At 39.3% G+C, this 16,510-nt stretch overlaps 1 protein-coding gene across 3 annotated transcripts in view; it reads left to right on the top strand.

Moving 5' to 3' along the window:
• slc33a2 (solute carrier family 33 member 2) overlaps positions 1-13,847 on the top strand; it is a 160,972-nt gene extending 147,125 nt beyond the window's left edge. For all 3 annotated transcript variants that reach the window (XM_043712148.2, XM_043712139.2, XM_087997932.1), the window contains exon 7: positions 8,460-13,847. In XM_043712148.2, coding sequence (XP_043568083.1) covers positions 8,460-8,648 — 189 coding nt within the window. In that variant the 3' untranslated portion in view covers positions 8,649-13,847. The remainder of the gene's footprint in view (positions 1-8,459) is intronic.
• The last annotated feature ends 2,663 nt before the right edge of the window (positions 13,848-16,510 follow it).

The raw sequence follows: 16,510 nt of genomic DNA, 5'->3' as shown, positions 1-16,510 counted from the left end.
GAATTCAGGACTATCTAGTCTGGCAATCTGGGTTTCATATTGGGCACTGCTCTTATGAACTGCAAGATTAAGAAATGCAAGTTCAAATTTATAGTAGTAACTAATGAAAGCATAGCAAATGTGATGCAAATGATCACTTAGCCTCAGCTTGCTCTCTTTTTATAGCATTGTCAGCCCATGTACTTTAAAATAATACATCTATATTCTGTTAATCACATTTAAGTATATTATGCAGTAAATTACTTTTAAGGTCCAGTTACTACTGTTATGCAGGAAAAACATAACTCCACTGAGATAGATCAGTAATCCCAATCAAAAATCAACAAGAAGAAATTACTAGCTCGCTCTCTAGCCAAAACACTCAAGCAATCATTACTGGAAAATCATATTTAGTTTTATAGTGGACTTAATGTTGATTACATGAGGCAGTACCACTAGATGGAGATAAATATATGTAGCCTATATTTAATTTATAAATAAACAAATTGTATATATCAATCACCTTTTATGTTCATAAAGCACAGCGTCTTATTAAATAATAAATATCATTTCTTCTTGCCTACAATAACAGTGAGATTAAATTGAGATCATTTAAATTCAGGTCAAAAATAAATACATATCAAAATAACTTCAAGGTTTCTAAAAAAAAAGGTGGTACTTTACCAAGTCTTTTAGGCAACTGATGTGCCTTTTACTTAAATGTTGGTTTGACCTTAAGGTTTGATGAAATCTTGTGATGTTCTCATTGATTTTATGATTTATTTATGATCCATGCTTTTCATCATCATTTTATTGGTTGTATTTTGAAACCAGTAGCTTTGAACAGGTACAAAACTGCTGGAAAAACTCAGCAGGTCTGGCAGCATCTGTGCAGAGAAATCAGAGTTAACATTTTGGGTCCAGTGACCCTTCCTCAGAACTGATGGTAACTAGGAAAATGTTGGGTTATATGCAGAAGATAGGGTAGGGGGAGGGGGTATGTAATAAACGATAAGAATAGAGCCCAAAGAGAGAGAAGACAAAGGAGTGGATAACGATCTGGCTAGGAAAGTGAATAATTGTTATTGGAGACTGTAAGTGGCTAACCATGGATAGTGCGTAATGGCAGACTATGTGATAACAAGCTTAAAAATGTGTTGCTGGAAAAGCGCAGCAGGTCAGGCAGCATCAAAGGAACAGGAGAATCGACGTTTCGGGCATAAGCCATTCTTCAGGAATGAGGAGGGTGTGCCAAGCAGGCTAAGATAAAAGGTAGGGAGGAGCGCTGGGAATACCAACGTCCCTCCCCAAGTCCCTCCTCCCTACCTTTTATCTTAGCCTGCTGGACAAACTTTCCTCATTCCTGAAGAAGGGCTTATGCCCGAAACGTCGATTCCCCTGTTCCTTTGATGCTGCCTGACCTGCTGCGCTTTTCCGGCAACACATTTTTAAGCTCTGATTTCCAGCATCTGCAGTCCTCACTTTCTCCTATGTGATAACAAGGCCTGGTGTGTGGAGTTGGGGGCTAGGACATGGGAGAGTTCAGGCCCTAAAATTATTGAACTTGAAATTGAGTCTGGAGGGCGGCAGGGTCCCCAAGCGGAAAATAAGGTGTTGTTCTTACAGCTTGCACTGAGCTTCACTGGAAAACTGCAGCAAGCCTGATAGAGAGATGTTGGCCAGGGAACAGTGTGGTACCGTTAACGTGGCAGATGATTGGAAGCTCAGGTTCTTCACAGAACATCTATATTCTGCTCACAAAAAAGACCCTTTCAGTCTTTATTTTTATTAGCTATGACCAGGTGATCAGATTTACATGAAGCTACAATGAGAAAATGAGCTCAAAATTCTCTTTAGAGATAATGTTTCTTTGACATGACTGTTAGACATGGAGAAGAAGATGGGATGACCTCTGTGATATTTTCCCAGACAACCACATCTAGTAACTTTTAGTATTTGCCACGACTACCAATATGTGATAGTACACTGCCATTAGTCCACTTTGGTCTTTGTTTTGTCTTGGGACTATCTGTTCTTAATGATAGAGGATGCACTGCTGTAACTACTTACAGAAGAGGCACAATTCTTAGATAATTGGAAGATTCCTTTCCCTGTTATGGGAAGGATACTATTAAGCTGGAGAGGGTTCAGAAAAGATTTACCAGGATGTTGCCCAGAATGGAGGGTTTGAGTTATAAGAAAAGGCTGGATAGGCTGGGACTTTTTTCACTGGAAGGTAGGAAGTTGGGAGGTGACCTTACAGAGATTTATAAAATAATGAGGGGTATAAATGACGTGAATGATAAGTGTCTCTTCCCTGGGGTGGAGGTTTTCAAGATTACAGGGCATATTTTAAGAAAATTCATTTAAAACATACATAAGGGCCAGTTTTTTCACAGAGAATGATTCGTGTGTTGAATGAACTTGCTGAGGAATTGGTGGATGCGGGTACAGAAACAACGTTTAAAAGACATTTAGATAAATACAGAGGAACCTCGATTGTCTGAATATCAGTTATCTGAATATCAGGTTATCCGAAGCAGGTCTCGAGGGCCCAATAGAAACATTACATCAAAGACGTGTTTCCAATACAGATCACATCTTTTGTTTACAATGATTAAACAGGCACCGTCTCCAAATGACTTACCTCCTGTTTTCTCTCTCTCTCTCCCCACACTTTTCCTGGAGTTCTACAGAGTTTCAGTGCCTGAAACTCCCCTTCCCCAGATGACCTGTCCAACATTGTCCTGTAAAGGGTAAAGGTGGAACCTGTCAAAACGTTGCAGTAAAAAGTTGTGTGTGTGGCTGTGACTGTGTGTGTGTGTGTGTGCACGCGCGCGCACGCATGCTATTTGGAGACTTACCCCACAAAGGCAGCAGCAATCTTGTTGTTGGTGTCCAGTCCAGCTGCCCGGGTGGGGGTGGGGGGCAGAGGTGGGGGTGGGGGGGGTCAGTGTTGGATGGGGTCAGGGGGCGGGGGTGCAGTGTTGGATGGGATGGGGGGGGGCTGGCGGGGGGGCAGTGTTGGACGGGGTCAGGGGCTCACACGCGGTGTGCTGCTGCCTCGACTCCTGAATGGGGAACAGACTTAAAATGCTCTGAGCCCCAGAGGAAAGGCATTTAATCGATTAACCGAATAATCGATTATCTGAACAAAATAGTGACCGCCCATTTCGTTTGGATAATCGAGGTTTCTCTGTACATGAATAAGACATGTTTGGAAAGAAATGCAGGCAGGTGGGAATAGGTTAGTTTGGGAGAATGGTCAGCATGGACTAGTTGGACCAAAGGGTCTGTTTCCATGCTGCATGACTTTATAACTGAGTGTGAGATGATGTATTTTGAGAGGTCAAATGCAAGAGGAAAATATACAGTAAATGGCAAGACCCTTGACAGCATTGATGCATGGAGGGATCTTGTTATTCAGATCCATAGCTCACTGAAAGTATAAAACAAGTGGATAAGGTGGTAAAGAAGGTGTATGGCCTATTTGTCTTCATCAGTCAGGGCATCAAATATAAAGGTTAGCAGGTCATGTTGCAACTGTGTAAAACTTTCATTAGACCACATTTGGAGTATTGTGTGCAGGTATGGTCACTATACTATTGAAAGGATGTGGAGGTTTTGGAGAAGGTGCTTTACCAGGATATTGCCTGGATTGGAGTGTATTAACTATAAGGAGAGGTTAGAAAAACTTGGATTGTTTTCACTAGAGTTCGAGTGATGCCCTGATAGAGGTATATAAAATCATGAGAGGCATGGATTGAGTGGAAATGTCTTTTCCCCAAGGTGGAAATCTCAATTTCTATGGGGCATAGGCTTAAAGTGAGCGGGAAAACTTTAATGAGATGTGGAAGGAGAGTTGTTTTATACAGGGTGGTTGGTGCCTCATAGGCGATGACAGGGGAGGTGGTAGATGCTGATACAATGGAAATGTTTAAGAGGCATTTAGACAGAAACATGAACAACTGAGGAATAGAAGGATATGGACCTCGAGAAGGCAGATGGGATTAGTTTAGAATGGCATCATGGTCGGCACTGACATGGTGGGTCTTGGACTGGTTCCTGTGCTGTACTGCTCTATGATTTAAGAGGAGCTAGAGATTGAAAACAGAAAGTGAGGTGCTAGGTTGGAAATCGGTGTTTGTCTTGAAGGTGATGATGGGACAGATCTTACTTTCAATCAATCACAAAAGCTCTTTCAAAACGAGCCTAATTGCCCCTTTCTGATACTTACTTTAATTTTATGTTTGCTGATATCAACAGTTGCCTCTTTCACAATAAGTTTCTTCAGTGAAATGTATCTTCTGACTTAATATCATTTAAGTACTGCTGCTTTTGGTCAGGCAAACTTAAATGGACCACAGAGAGCTGGTACAGATACACCTTATCCCTCTAAAAGGTGGAGTAGCATACATGTCTACACTCAAAATGTACGTCTCATCAATAGAATGGGTGAAGACAATGTAATATGAACATTGACCCCCCTCAAAATCATTACCTTGTTCAAAAAGACCCTGACTTCGATTGACAGTCCACCTCATGGAAAAAAGACAATGAATTCTTCTTTGCACTCTGTCTGATAAGAGGGTTTGTCTGGACGAGTTTCCAGACATCCCTTTTAATGGCTTTTTAAGAACGGTGGTAAGGACAAGCCAGGGAACTATAGTCCACCACCAACGTCAGGCTCACTGGTCAAGTTGTTGGAGGGAATCCTGAGGGACAGAATGTACATATATTTGAAAAGGCAAGGACTGATTAGAGATAGTCAACATGGCTTTGTGCGTGGGAAATCATGTCTCACAAACTTGATTGAGTTTTTTGAAGAAGTAATAAAGAGGATTGATGAGGGCGGAGCAGTAGATGTGATCTATATGGACTTCAGTAAGTCGTTCGACAAGGTTCCCCATGGGAAACTGATTAGCAAGGTTAGATCTCACAGAATAAAGGGAGAACTAGCCATTAGGATACAGAATTGGCTTCAAGGTAGAAGACAGAGGGTGGTGGTGGAGGGTTGTTTTTCAGACTGGAGGCCTGTGACCAGTGGAGTGCCACAAGGATCAGTGCTGAGTCCTCTACTTTTTGTCATTTGGATTTGGATGCGAGCATAAGAGATACAGTTAGTACATTTGCAGATGACACCAAAATGGGAGATGTAGTGGACAGCAAAGAAGGTTACCTCAGATTACAACAGAATCTTGACCAGATGGGCCAGTGGGCTGAGAAGTGGCAGATGGAGTTTAATTTAGATAAATGCGAGGTGCTGCATTTTGGGAAAGCAAATCTCAGCAGGACTTATACACTTACTGGTAAGGTTCTAAGGAGTGTTGCTGAACAAAGAGACCTTAGAGTGCAGGTTCATAGCTCCTTGAAAGTGGAGTTGCAGGTAGATAGGATAGTGAAGAATGCGTTTGGTATACTTTCCTTTATTGGTCAGAGTATTGAGTACAGGAGTTGGGAGGTCATGTTGTGGCTGTACAGGACATTGGTTAGGCCACTGTTGGAATATTGCATGCAATTCTGGTCTCCTTCCTATCGGAAAGATGTTGTGAAACTTGAAAGGGTTCAAAAAAGATTTACAAAGATGTTGCCAGGGTTGGAGGATTTGAGCTATAGGGAGAGGCTGAACAGGCTGGGGCTTTTTTCCCTGGAGCGTCGGAGGCTGAGAGGTGACCTTAGAGGTTTATAAAATCATGAAGGGCATGGATAGGGTAAATAGGCTGTCTTTTCCCTGGGATGGGGAAGTCCAGAACTAGAGGGCATTGGTTTATGGTGAGAGGGGAAAGATATAAAAGGGAACTAAGGAGCAACGTTTTCACGCAGAAGGTGGTACATGTATGGAATGAGCTGCCAGAGGAAGTGGTGGAGGCTGGTACAATTGGAACATTTAAAAGGCATTTGGATGGGTATATGAATAGGAAGGGTTTGGAGGGATATGGGCCGGGTGCTGACAGATGGGACTCGATTGGGTTGGGATATCTGGTCGGCATGGACGGGTTGGACCAAAGGGTCTGTTTCCATGCTGTAAATCTCTATGACTCTATGGCTTTGGACATTAATCTCACTGAGACCCCAGAAAAGGCTGTGCTTTTGATGCTTTCAGACTCAGCTGAGCAGAAAGGGGTTATTTATCTGCAATAAATTCCTTTCAACTTCCTGAGGAGATAAACTTATAGAAAAACTTACTATTACATAGTATGCAACCTAAGGATTCTGTCTGCTGCCAGAGTAGAATTATTCCCCCATTATGTGTTTCTACTGGTGAGTTATGTGCATGATAACTTCAGTCCAATTTTGTGTTAGGAATCCCATCATGTGGATCCATTTAAGGCCCACTGTACTAGAAATGGTCTATCTGCAAGATTAAATGGTATTTGGAACAGAGAGCAGACAAAATATTTCTGTGGCAGTGTCAGGATGTAGAATTATTTTAAGTGTATTTCTGGAATGTGGATATGACTGGCAAGTATTGTACTTACTGCCTATCAATCATACTTGATATGAGAGCACAGTCACACAAGTAAGAGCAATAGATTTCTTTCCCTCTGGAACATCAATGAATCAGTCAATGAAATGCATGAACAAAACATTGTTTTTAAAACAATTTGACTCCTTCATAACTATTTTTCTTATGTCATATTTTTAGTCCCACTTTTATTTTTAAAACTGATTCAAATTCTCAAATTGCAACAATTGGAGTGAAAGTCAACTCTCTGGGTTATTAGTCCAGTAAATCATTCGGTTGAAATGTTATTTTAATCTTGGAGTTCTCCCTTCTGATATTTCTTTCCTGTGTGCTTCGAATGCGTAGTAAATTGTTACTGCTCAGTGCCGCTAGAGTGGAAATGTTGAGGAGTACTGAAGATGGTACAATTCCTAATTAATGTGTAAACTATTACAATACATTGTCCAACTTGGATCTAACTTTTGTGTGTGCCTTGCAGACTTCCATGTCATTACTACCACTGGGACATGCCACAAATGATGGAATGAAGCAGGGATCCTTCTGCATGGAATATCAAAACATTTCTCACTCCTATCTGCAGGAGTTATTAAAAGCTCACAGATCAGCCATGATTTCATTGAATAGTGGAACATGTTTACGATGCTACATGCACAATTCATGTTCCTGTACAGTGTATCATAGAATCAAAGGATAAAGAAGAGGCCTTTCAGTCCAACAAATCTGTACTACTAAACATATACCAATACCTACACCAGCCCCATTTTCCAGCACAAGGTCCGTAGACTTGAACGTTATAACACTTCAAGTGCTAAGTGTGGGAAGCTCAAGTTCGAGTGTAGGAAATTCGTTTGTTGTAACTTTGAACACAGGTTTAAAAGTTGACAGCTAAGTTTTTTATTCAAAAACAGTGTTTGCTTATTACACTTTTTGCAGAATGCCTTCACTGTAAGACTTTGTTAATTGGCTCAAATAAGCAACAGAGTTGAGAGTGTGGTGCTGGAAAAGCTCACCATGTCAGGCAGCATCTGAGGAGCAGGAGAATTGAGATTTCAGGCAGAGGCCCTTCATCAGGAATGAAGCCTCATTTCTGATGAAGGGCTAATGCCCGAAAAACTGATTCTTCTGTTCCTCGGATGCTGCCTGACCTGTTGTACTTTTCCAGCACCACACTCTTGACTCTGATCTCCAGCATCTGTAGTCCTCACTTTCTCCCACTCAAATAAGCAACAAGTCAGAATTGGAGCTCAGAAAAATACAGTAGCGCCTTGACATACGAATGACCCTGTTCACGTACAAATCGGTTTACGAACAAAATTGTACGTAAAATTTTGCTTCAACGTACGTACGAAATTCAAGGTACGAACAAAGGTACGAACGCAAAAAGCCCATTTGTGACCACGTGGTTTCATTGTTCTGCTTTGCTATGCGCTTGTTGAATGCAAAAGCTCTCGGGCTCGGCGTGATCTCATTCAGTTCGTCTTTGGCACGTGCGCTTTGAACAGCCGTCCAAGCATTCTTACGCTGTCTGAACAATGGGAAAAATTGATTCAGTTCGCGAACTGAAAAGTTCGCGAACCGGGTCCCGGAACGGATTAAGTTCGTAAGTCAAGGCGCTACTGTATTCACATTATAAGATAAATTGACCTTTAACATTATATATTTTTTAAATTGCTTATGCTTCAGGCTATTTATAGTAGGTTGATTATTCTTATAAAAGCTTAGTAGTTTCGGTGGCAGTTTTCTGGCTGTTCTCTGTCCCAAGGTTTAACTTGGAATTAATCTTCAAAGTGTTGATTTAAAAATGTCACAAAGACCATGTGATAGCAAAAATATAAGAGCTGCAATAAGTGACAAACAAATCGTTGTGCTAGATCCAAAACTTGAATATATTTTAGATATTTCTTGTAAAATATAGATTATCATTGGGTGATGCCTCTAACACTGTATGAAATGTTTTTATAGATGATGATGATAACATGCTAATATTTTCCTTATATCCTATTCTGTCTTGCAGGCCACTCATTACACATTTCTGGCAAGTTTTGAAGTCTTGGGGAAACTTACTTTCAGTGCCGTAGCTGGTTTACTTGTGGATAAGATGGGTTTTCCTTTTAGTTTTAGCATATTTGTTCTGCTATCATGTTTAGCTATTGTCCATGTATGTAAGCCACCAGATTTGCTACCTGAGCAGAAAAGACAATAAAGTGCGAGTCATCTGCAATGTGATTAAAACTACCTGCATGTTGTCTCCTTGAGTAACTTTAACTGTGGTTTTATATTTTTAAAAACTATGATAACAAAGTAAGGCTTCTAACAAGGAACTGTCAATGCTGGAAATCTGAAACAACAACCGAAATTGCTGGAGAAACTGAGTGGCTCTGGCAGCATCTAGGGAGAGGAAACAGTGAATATTTTGAGTCCAGTGGAACTTCTTCAGATCATCTCAAAATGGGTCACTTCCCAGGTGCTGCCAGACCTGCAGAAGACTTCTAACCTATCTAACAGCAGTGGAAACACAATAGGAGCTCAATCTCCTCCTTGATTCCCACCCATCATTGGCTTAACTGGTCCCTTTTAGTTATAGCAATAAAGATGCTACTTATTTGGACAGGAACATTATTAAATTCAGAAAAGTAGAATCCTGTGATGTTATTAGGAACCCAACCACATTTTAAAAGCTGAGAGAACTGGAAGGATGATGAGGTGCTTAAAACTTTCCTTCAAAGTGAATGAGGTAAGCATGAATCATCTGAGACCATGAAGAAAACTGAGGGTTTTATTACCGCAAACACAGTCATAATTCATCATCATTCCTCCTGCACAAGGAAGCTAGTCTGAGGCTCATGACAGGCCTCAGGATCTCGCTGTTTTGATTGATCTAAAGTCAGCCTCTGCTACTGGCTACTGGGGTACAATCAAGGCCTGGTAGTCAAAATAGGCCAGGCTTCAACCCGATTATGTCAAGTAAATTTGTTCCCTGTGCTGTTCCACTTCCTCTTACTTAAAGTACGCCCTCCTCCAATGCCTAGTGAGTTACAGACAAAATAAAAGGCTGTATTTAAAGTGATATGCCAAAGACTGCACACAAAGGCACAAAGGTATAGCAGATATCACACAACTATGGCAAGCCAACAAGTAAACTATGTACAATTTCATTTCTCCAAACATTCCCCTTTTCATAAAGTATGAGAATTATGCAGCATGGAAGCAGACTGTTCGGTCCAGCTTTTCCAACCAGATATCCTAAACTGATCTAGATCTATTTGCCAGTATTTGGCCCATATGCCTCGAAATATTCCCTATTCATGTACCAATCCAGATGTCTTTTAAATGTTACAATTGTTCCCGCTTCCATCTCCTCTGACAGCTTGTTCCATATATGTACCACCCCCTGCATGAAAAGGTTGCCCTCTGGTCCCATTTAAATCTTTCCCGTCTCACCTTAAACCTATGCCCTCTAGTTTTGGACTCATGTTATCCTGGGAAAAAGACCTTGTCTATTTACCCTATCCATGCCCCTCATGATTTTATAAACCTCTGTAAGGTCACCCCTCAGCTTCCAATGCTCCAGGGAAAAAAAAAATCTCCAGCTTATTCAACTTCTCCCTATTGTTCAAACCCTCCAATCCTGGCAACATTCTTATAAATCTTTTCGGACTCTCTTCAAATTTAACATATTTTCTATTAGCAGGCAAACGAGAATTGAACATAATATTCTAAAAGTGGCCTAATGTCCTGTACAGCTGCAACATGACCTCCCTACTCCTATACCCAATACACTGACCAATGAAGGCAAGCGTACCAAATGACTTTTTCACCACCCTGTCTACCTATGACATCACTTTCAAGGAACTATGCACCTGTACCCCAGGTCTCTATATTCGGTATCACACCCAAGGACCCTACCATTAATTGTATAAGTCCTGCCCTGATTTGCCTTTCCAAAATGCAACACCTCACATTTATCTAAATTAAGTTCCATCTGCCACTCCTTGGCACAATGGTCCATCTGATGATGATCCCATTGTATTCTGAAATAGCAATCTTCACTGTCCACTACACCTCCAATTTTTGTATCATGTGCAAACCTACTAACTATATTTCCTTTATTCACATCCAAATCATTTATATAAATGATAAAAGCAGTGGACACAGCACCGATCCTTGTGGCACACCATTGGTCACAGGCCGAAAAGCAACCCCATTATCGCCACCCTTTGTCTCCTCCCTTCAAACAATTTTGTATCCACTTGACTGGGTCCCCCAGATTCCATGTGATCTAACCTTGCTGACTTGTCTACCACGCGGAACCTTGTTGACTGCCTTGCTGAAGTCCTTATAGACAACATCTACCACTCTACCTTCATTAATCTTCTTTGTCAACTCTTCAAAAAACTCAATCAGTTTAGTGAAACACAGTTTCCCATGCATAAAGCCATGTTGACTATCCATAATCAGTTCTTGACTTTCCAAATGCATGTAAATCCAGTCTGTCAAAATCTCCTCCAACAACTTACCCACCACTGACATCAGACTCACCACTCTATAGTTCCCTTGCTTTTCCTTGCCATCTAAATAATGGCACCACATTAGCTACCTTCCAGTCTTCTGGCACCTCACCCATGGCTATCACTGATAAAAATGTCTTGAGGGGTCCAGCAATCACTTGCCTAGCTCCCCACAAAGTTCTGGAGTACTCCTGATCAGGTCCCAGGGAGTTTTCTACCTTCATGCGTTGTAAGACCTGTTGCTGCTCTCTTCTGTAATATAGACACTTTTCAGGACATCATTATTTATTTCCTCAAGCTGTTAACCTTCCATATCCTTCTCCACTGTAAGTACAGATACAAAATAATATTGTATCTCACACATCCTCTTGTTGCTCTTTCATGGGTCCTATTCTGTCCCTAGTTATTCTTTTGCTCTTAATATACTGGTTGAATCTCTTTAGATTCTCCTTTACCCAATCTGCCAAAGCTATCTTATGTCCCCTTTGTGACCTCCTGATTTCCCTCTTAAGTATACTCCTACTGTTCTTATACACCTCCAGGGATTTACTCAATCCCAGTTGTGTACATCTGACATATGCCTCCTTCTTTTTCTTGACCAGAGCATCAATTTTTCTAGTCATCCAGAATTTCTTACACCTACCAGCTCTGCTCTTCATGCTAACAGGAACATCCTGTCTCTGAACTTTCATTATCTCATTTTGAAGGTTTCCCACTTTCCAACAGTCTTTTTACCCACATACAGCCTCCCACAATCAACCTCTGAAAGTTCCTGCTAATAATAAAATATCATTTGCATTTACAAGTTACCTAGTTTGCATGGCCACAAAAAAAATATAATTAATTAATGAAAGTGTTTTATATCTAGTCAGTTTCACCTTTTTCAGTCTCTGTACATGCAATGCAAATATTACCTTTAAGTCCTGCAAGTCTCCTGATGATGTGTATGAGCATTATCGTAGCATTCTGTGATAGCTGCCCATTCCTAGGGGGATATTCCTTCTCTCGGGTGTGTTGTTCCAAAGGTGAGTGTTGCCATGGCAACTTTGTGCTGGTCTATTTCAGTTGTTAGCGAACAGCAGATTTATGAGGATGATGGTTCTTCAGTATACTATGCATCTTCCTGTGTAGCTGCCTGCAGTGAAGGCAGAGCTTCTTAAGTTGTATTGCAAATGTCTGCAGTTGTGACAATATGTTCGCCAAATGGAAGCTAGGTGGCACCTACTCATCACAACTTCCAATTTGCTAATTGGGTTGACTCTTGTTAAGAGCATTAAACATTTGCATTCTCCCAAGCTCAGCTTTGGCAATGACTTGGTAGATTTATCAAACTGAAATTTGGCTTTCTGTCATTGCACCTTGATTTTGTTATTCATATATGCAACTACTTCTCGCCTCAGTAGTTTTGTTTGCTGTTGGAAGAACAATGTGGGTAAAACATGATATTTGCCTTTGGACTGGTCTACTTTGCATGTCTTCAGAAAGTATATTTCTCTACTCAAGGATTAACTCATACAAATGTGTACTTAATATCTTTATGATACATTTGGCAATTTTCACTGCTGCCCGCAGCCTTTCCATTTGACTGGGAACAGTGTGGAGACAATGTGTCATGTTGAATTTCCCAATCCTTATGAAAGGCCTGAATTATTCAATTATTAAATTGCTTGTCAGACATCCACTACTTCTTGGTGAGTGGGGATTTGCTCCTCTTAAACATTGGTAAGATGGAAGCTATTGTCTTCTGTTCCTGCTCCTAACTCTGTTCTCTTGCTACTGATTCTAATCCCTCTTCCTGGCAACATTTAAAGATTAAACCAGTTTACTCACAAACTTGGTTGATCCTAAGATGAGCTTCTGACATTGTATTCAGGCAATCAGTAGGACCACCTATTTCCATCTCTGTACATTGTTGATTTGCATTGTTGACTTCACCTGTCTGAATTCATCATCTTCGTTGTCTTGAGATTTGACTATTCCAACACATTCCTAGCTCATCTCCTAAAGATTGATCACCTTGTCTGAGTGTAACTGTTCTCATTATCTGTTTAAGGATAGTGACATTATTTTCTCATTTATTTTTGTCTCTAAATAACACATTTGTCCTACCAGTAAAGATTTGAGATCAATGTATCATTCTTGTAAGCTTTGGACTAACTATTGTGTAAATAAATGTAAATGCATAGTTCCAGTTATTATATTTTTGGAAAGCGTTGTGGATATTGTTGTAGGTCAAAGTTAGGGGATATAAAGGTGAACAGCATTGATCCAAAGTTAATATGTCAATATGTAAGGTCTAACAGTAAACTCCTATGTGGCATCACAAAATGTTTTACCTATATCCCGTACTTACATCAGGAGATTTGTCTTATGTTAAATTTAGTTAATTAACATTGTTACAATGATGCAAGTTATTATCCATGTATATTTCAGGCTAGTCAAGTAGTTGCTATCATGCCCTGCTGTGATTTGTCAGTCAATTGATTTCAAATGGGTATACAGATTGTGAATTTTTCAAAATATTACACATGTATGTGTTACAATAAAATATTATCGCACAAATCCATCATTTGCAATGTATGCAAATTTCATTCTCACTGCTTCATTACACAGAATTTATGTTGTTCATTATTTTATTTCCCTGCTATATTTCCCTACTGAGTATAGCAATTTTTCTTTGCACTTCTGAACAAGATGTTATCAAATCATAAGTGATAAAAAAAACTCCTCATTCAGGAAGCAAATTCTGTATCCAGCAATTCCCTAGCACACATTCTTTGTTTGTTCTCTGTATATTAATGTTCTGAAATCTATATTGACAGAAAATTTCTCTATAATCAACTTCAGATTATTTCTCAATAAATCTGCAGCAATAACATGACAACAGTAATATCCCTGAATGAATGTTGTCACATGTCATGCACATGGCTACACATTGATAGCTACACAAAGCAGGAAATCTGGATAAAAAGGTGAGGTAACCATTCTTCATGCAAATGAAATACTATATCATGGAAAATAATATTGATACCAGAAAGTAATTTAATGGCAAAAATCTAATTGCAATGTGTCTAATGACAGTTATGAACCAAATTATCATTGTAGAATAAAAGTTAATATTAACAAACAATAAACACAGAAAAAAGTCCTTTGATTCATCATGTCTACACCAGTCAAAACAACCACCTAACGTTCTATTCCCATTTTCCACTACATGGTCCATGGCCACCTATGCCTTGACAATTCAAAGTTATATCTAAGAACAGCAAACATTTTATTAACCAACATCAAGGGACCTGAAAAGTACTGGTTGATCAAACTTGCTAGTTGGCCAAGAGATCCACATAAACAATGTAAACACTAATTAATATAGACGTAATGCAGGAGATATGTTATACTTTATTTACAACATAAATCTCTAAACTAATAATGCAACTTTGCCTGAAATAAAACCTGACAATCACCTGATGAAAGAGCAGTGCTCCGAAAACTAGTGCTTCCAAAAAAACCTGTTGGACTATAACCTGGTGTTGTGTGATTTTTAACTTTGAAATAAAACCGGCAGAGTACCTTCTCACTCGCACCCTCAACTGACTTCTTGGACAATGCAGAGATTGCAATAATATAGTAAACTTCCAGTAATTCAAGTATATAACTTTTATCGAGAGTGCTGGTTCATAATATGCCAGTTTAAACAAAGTTTACTGTACTGCTGAAATGTTATGAGATTTTTCACCTACATCACCCTCACAGGCAGTGAGTTTCAGATTCCCACCGTCCTCTGGGTGAAAACATTTCCCCTCACCTTCCCTGACCATTGCTGCCCTCCTTAAATCGAAGCCCCTTGGTCATTAATTCCTCCAGCAAAGGGAAATGTTCCTTCCTGTAGACCGTTTCTGTGCCCCTCCTTATTTTACACATCTCAAAGATGCCCCCTCAGTCTTTACTGATCACAATCTCCACTAATAAACTGAATACAAAAGATAAATGTCTATTTGACATCAGTGTTGTAAGGAGCATTGGCTAATTTTCAGGCTAGTTTAATTTTGACACTGTTTCTCTGTGTGATTGGGATGCAATTAAAGTGTTCACAAACACACACATATGTACATGCAGGAAATTAATAAAGAAACATTATATCAATGCTGCAAGTTGTTGTGTCATCATTGATTCAATGGTTCAAACATCTGAGTGAGAAGTTTATATGTTTAATCCCATTCTAAGACATAAGCAAATAGTTTTGGTTGATATCTCAGAGCAGTACTAGAGAAGTAGTATTGTATTACCAATTTTATGAGATCTTAAACTGATTCCTCATTCATTTGCATTGGTCCATATTAAATGTTGCAAGTACTGTTCAATGCAGACTGGGAGAACTTTTATTGATATTCTGGCCAACACTTATGCTTCAACCTACCATTTCGAGAAGAAGAACTGATCAATCCTCTACTTTCTATTCATGGGACCTTTCTCTGAACTAAAATGGTTGCCACATCTTCTTACAATACAGCAGAAAATACATGAAAACGTTACTGTAAAGGGGTTTGAAATGTTTGAAATAATTAATATGAAATGTACTTCATATATATAATTTTTTCAATCAATTTTTCTTCACTAAACATTTTGATCAATATTTGCCTGAAATTGTTAGCTTGATGGCTGCCTCCTACATTCAAATATTTCATTTTACTGATTTCTGAAACTATAAGTTATTCTAATTAATAATGACTAACTCATAAGGATAAAGATTAATAAATTGTACAGGATGTATTTTATCAAAACGATCCTGTTTTTTCCCTGATTTTCTCCTCTTTATTCCTCAAGATAGCAACTATTGGCTTCAATGTCACTTTGTTGCCTCTCTCAAATGGTTACTTTCTCCTTATTCCATTGGGAGATACAAATATCAGTGAGAAACTGCAGCTTTTGTTAAAATTTCATAATAGTCATTGAGAAGGTAATGATAAGGTGACTTCTTTAAATGTGCAGTCGAGGTGGTGGAGGTACACTACAGTGCTATTATTCATGCAGAATCTTGACAATGACTGTAAGTAGGAAGTTTAGCAAACATGACATCAAAATCAAGCTCAATCTTATACTTCCTTAACATCCAAATAAATGCACTTCTGAAATTCTGTAGGTATGATTCAGAAGCAGAAACCTGCTGATTAATCCCATCCATAGCCCCGAGGTATTGAGGTCAACCATCTAACTCAAAGCACTCAGATTAAAAGCTCTTCATTCAACAGAAAAACTGGGATTGATTGCACTTGATGTTTTCCTGGTCCACATTATAAAATGTGATTTTTTTGGAAGTATGTTTGCTTTAAATGAACTAGAACATTTCAGTCAAGCATTTATCAAGATTCAAAGAATATAAAAAATTGCAAAGGTTCAGCTTTATCCTGACCATTTTATTTTTTGGCTATGTAAATCTTAATCAGACAATTAATTAGATGACTTGGCCATTCAGATCCTTGGCACCAAATCAAATTGCCATGGAATATGAAACTGGCAAACTCTGTTTATGCTTCCTGCTTCCATTGAATTGAACACC

The sequence above is a fragment of the Chiloscyllium plagiosum genome, unplaced genomic scaffold (genome assembly GCF_037043375.1).
Source record: "Chiloscyllium plagiosum isolate Xiang-an unplaced genomic scaffold, Cpla_swu_hap1 HiC_scaffold_2, whole genome shotgun sequence".
Lineage (NCBI taxonomy): Eukaryota > Metazoa > Chordata > Chondrichthyes > Orectolobiformes > Hemiscylliidae > Chiloscyllium > Chiloscyllium plagiosum.
Note: the sequence above shows the minus strand (reverse complement) of the source record. Positions and strands in the feature narration are given on the sequence as shown.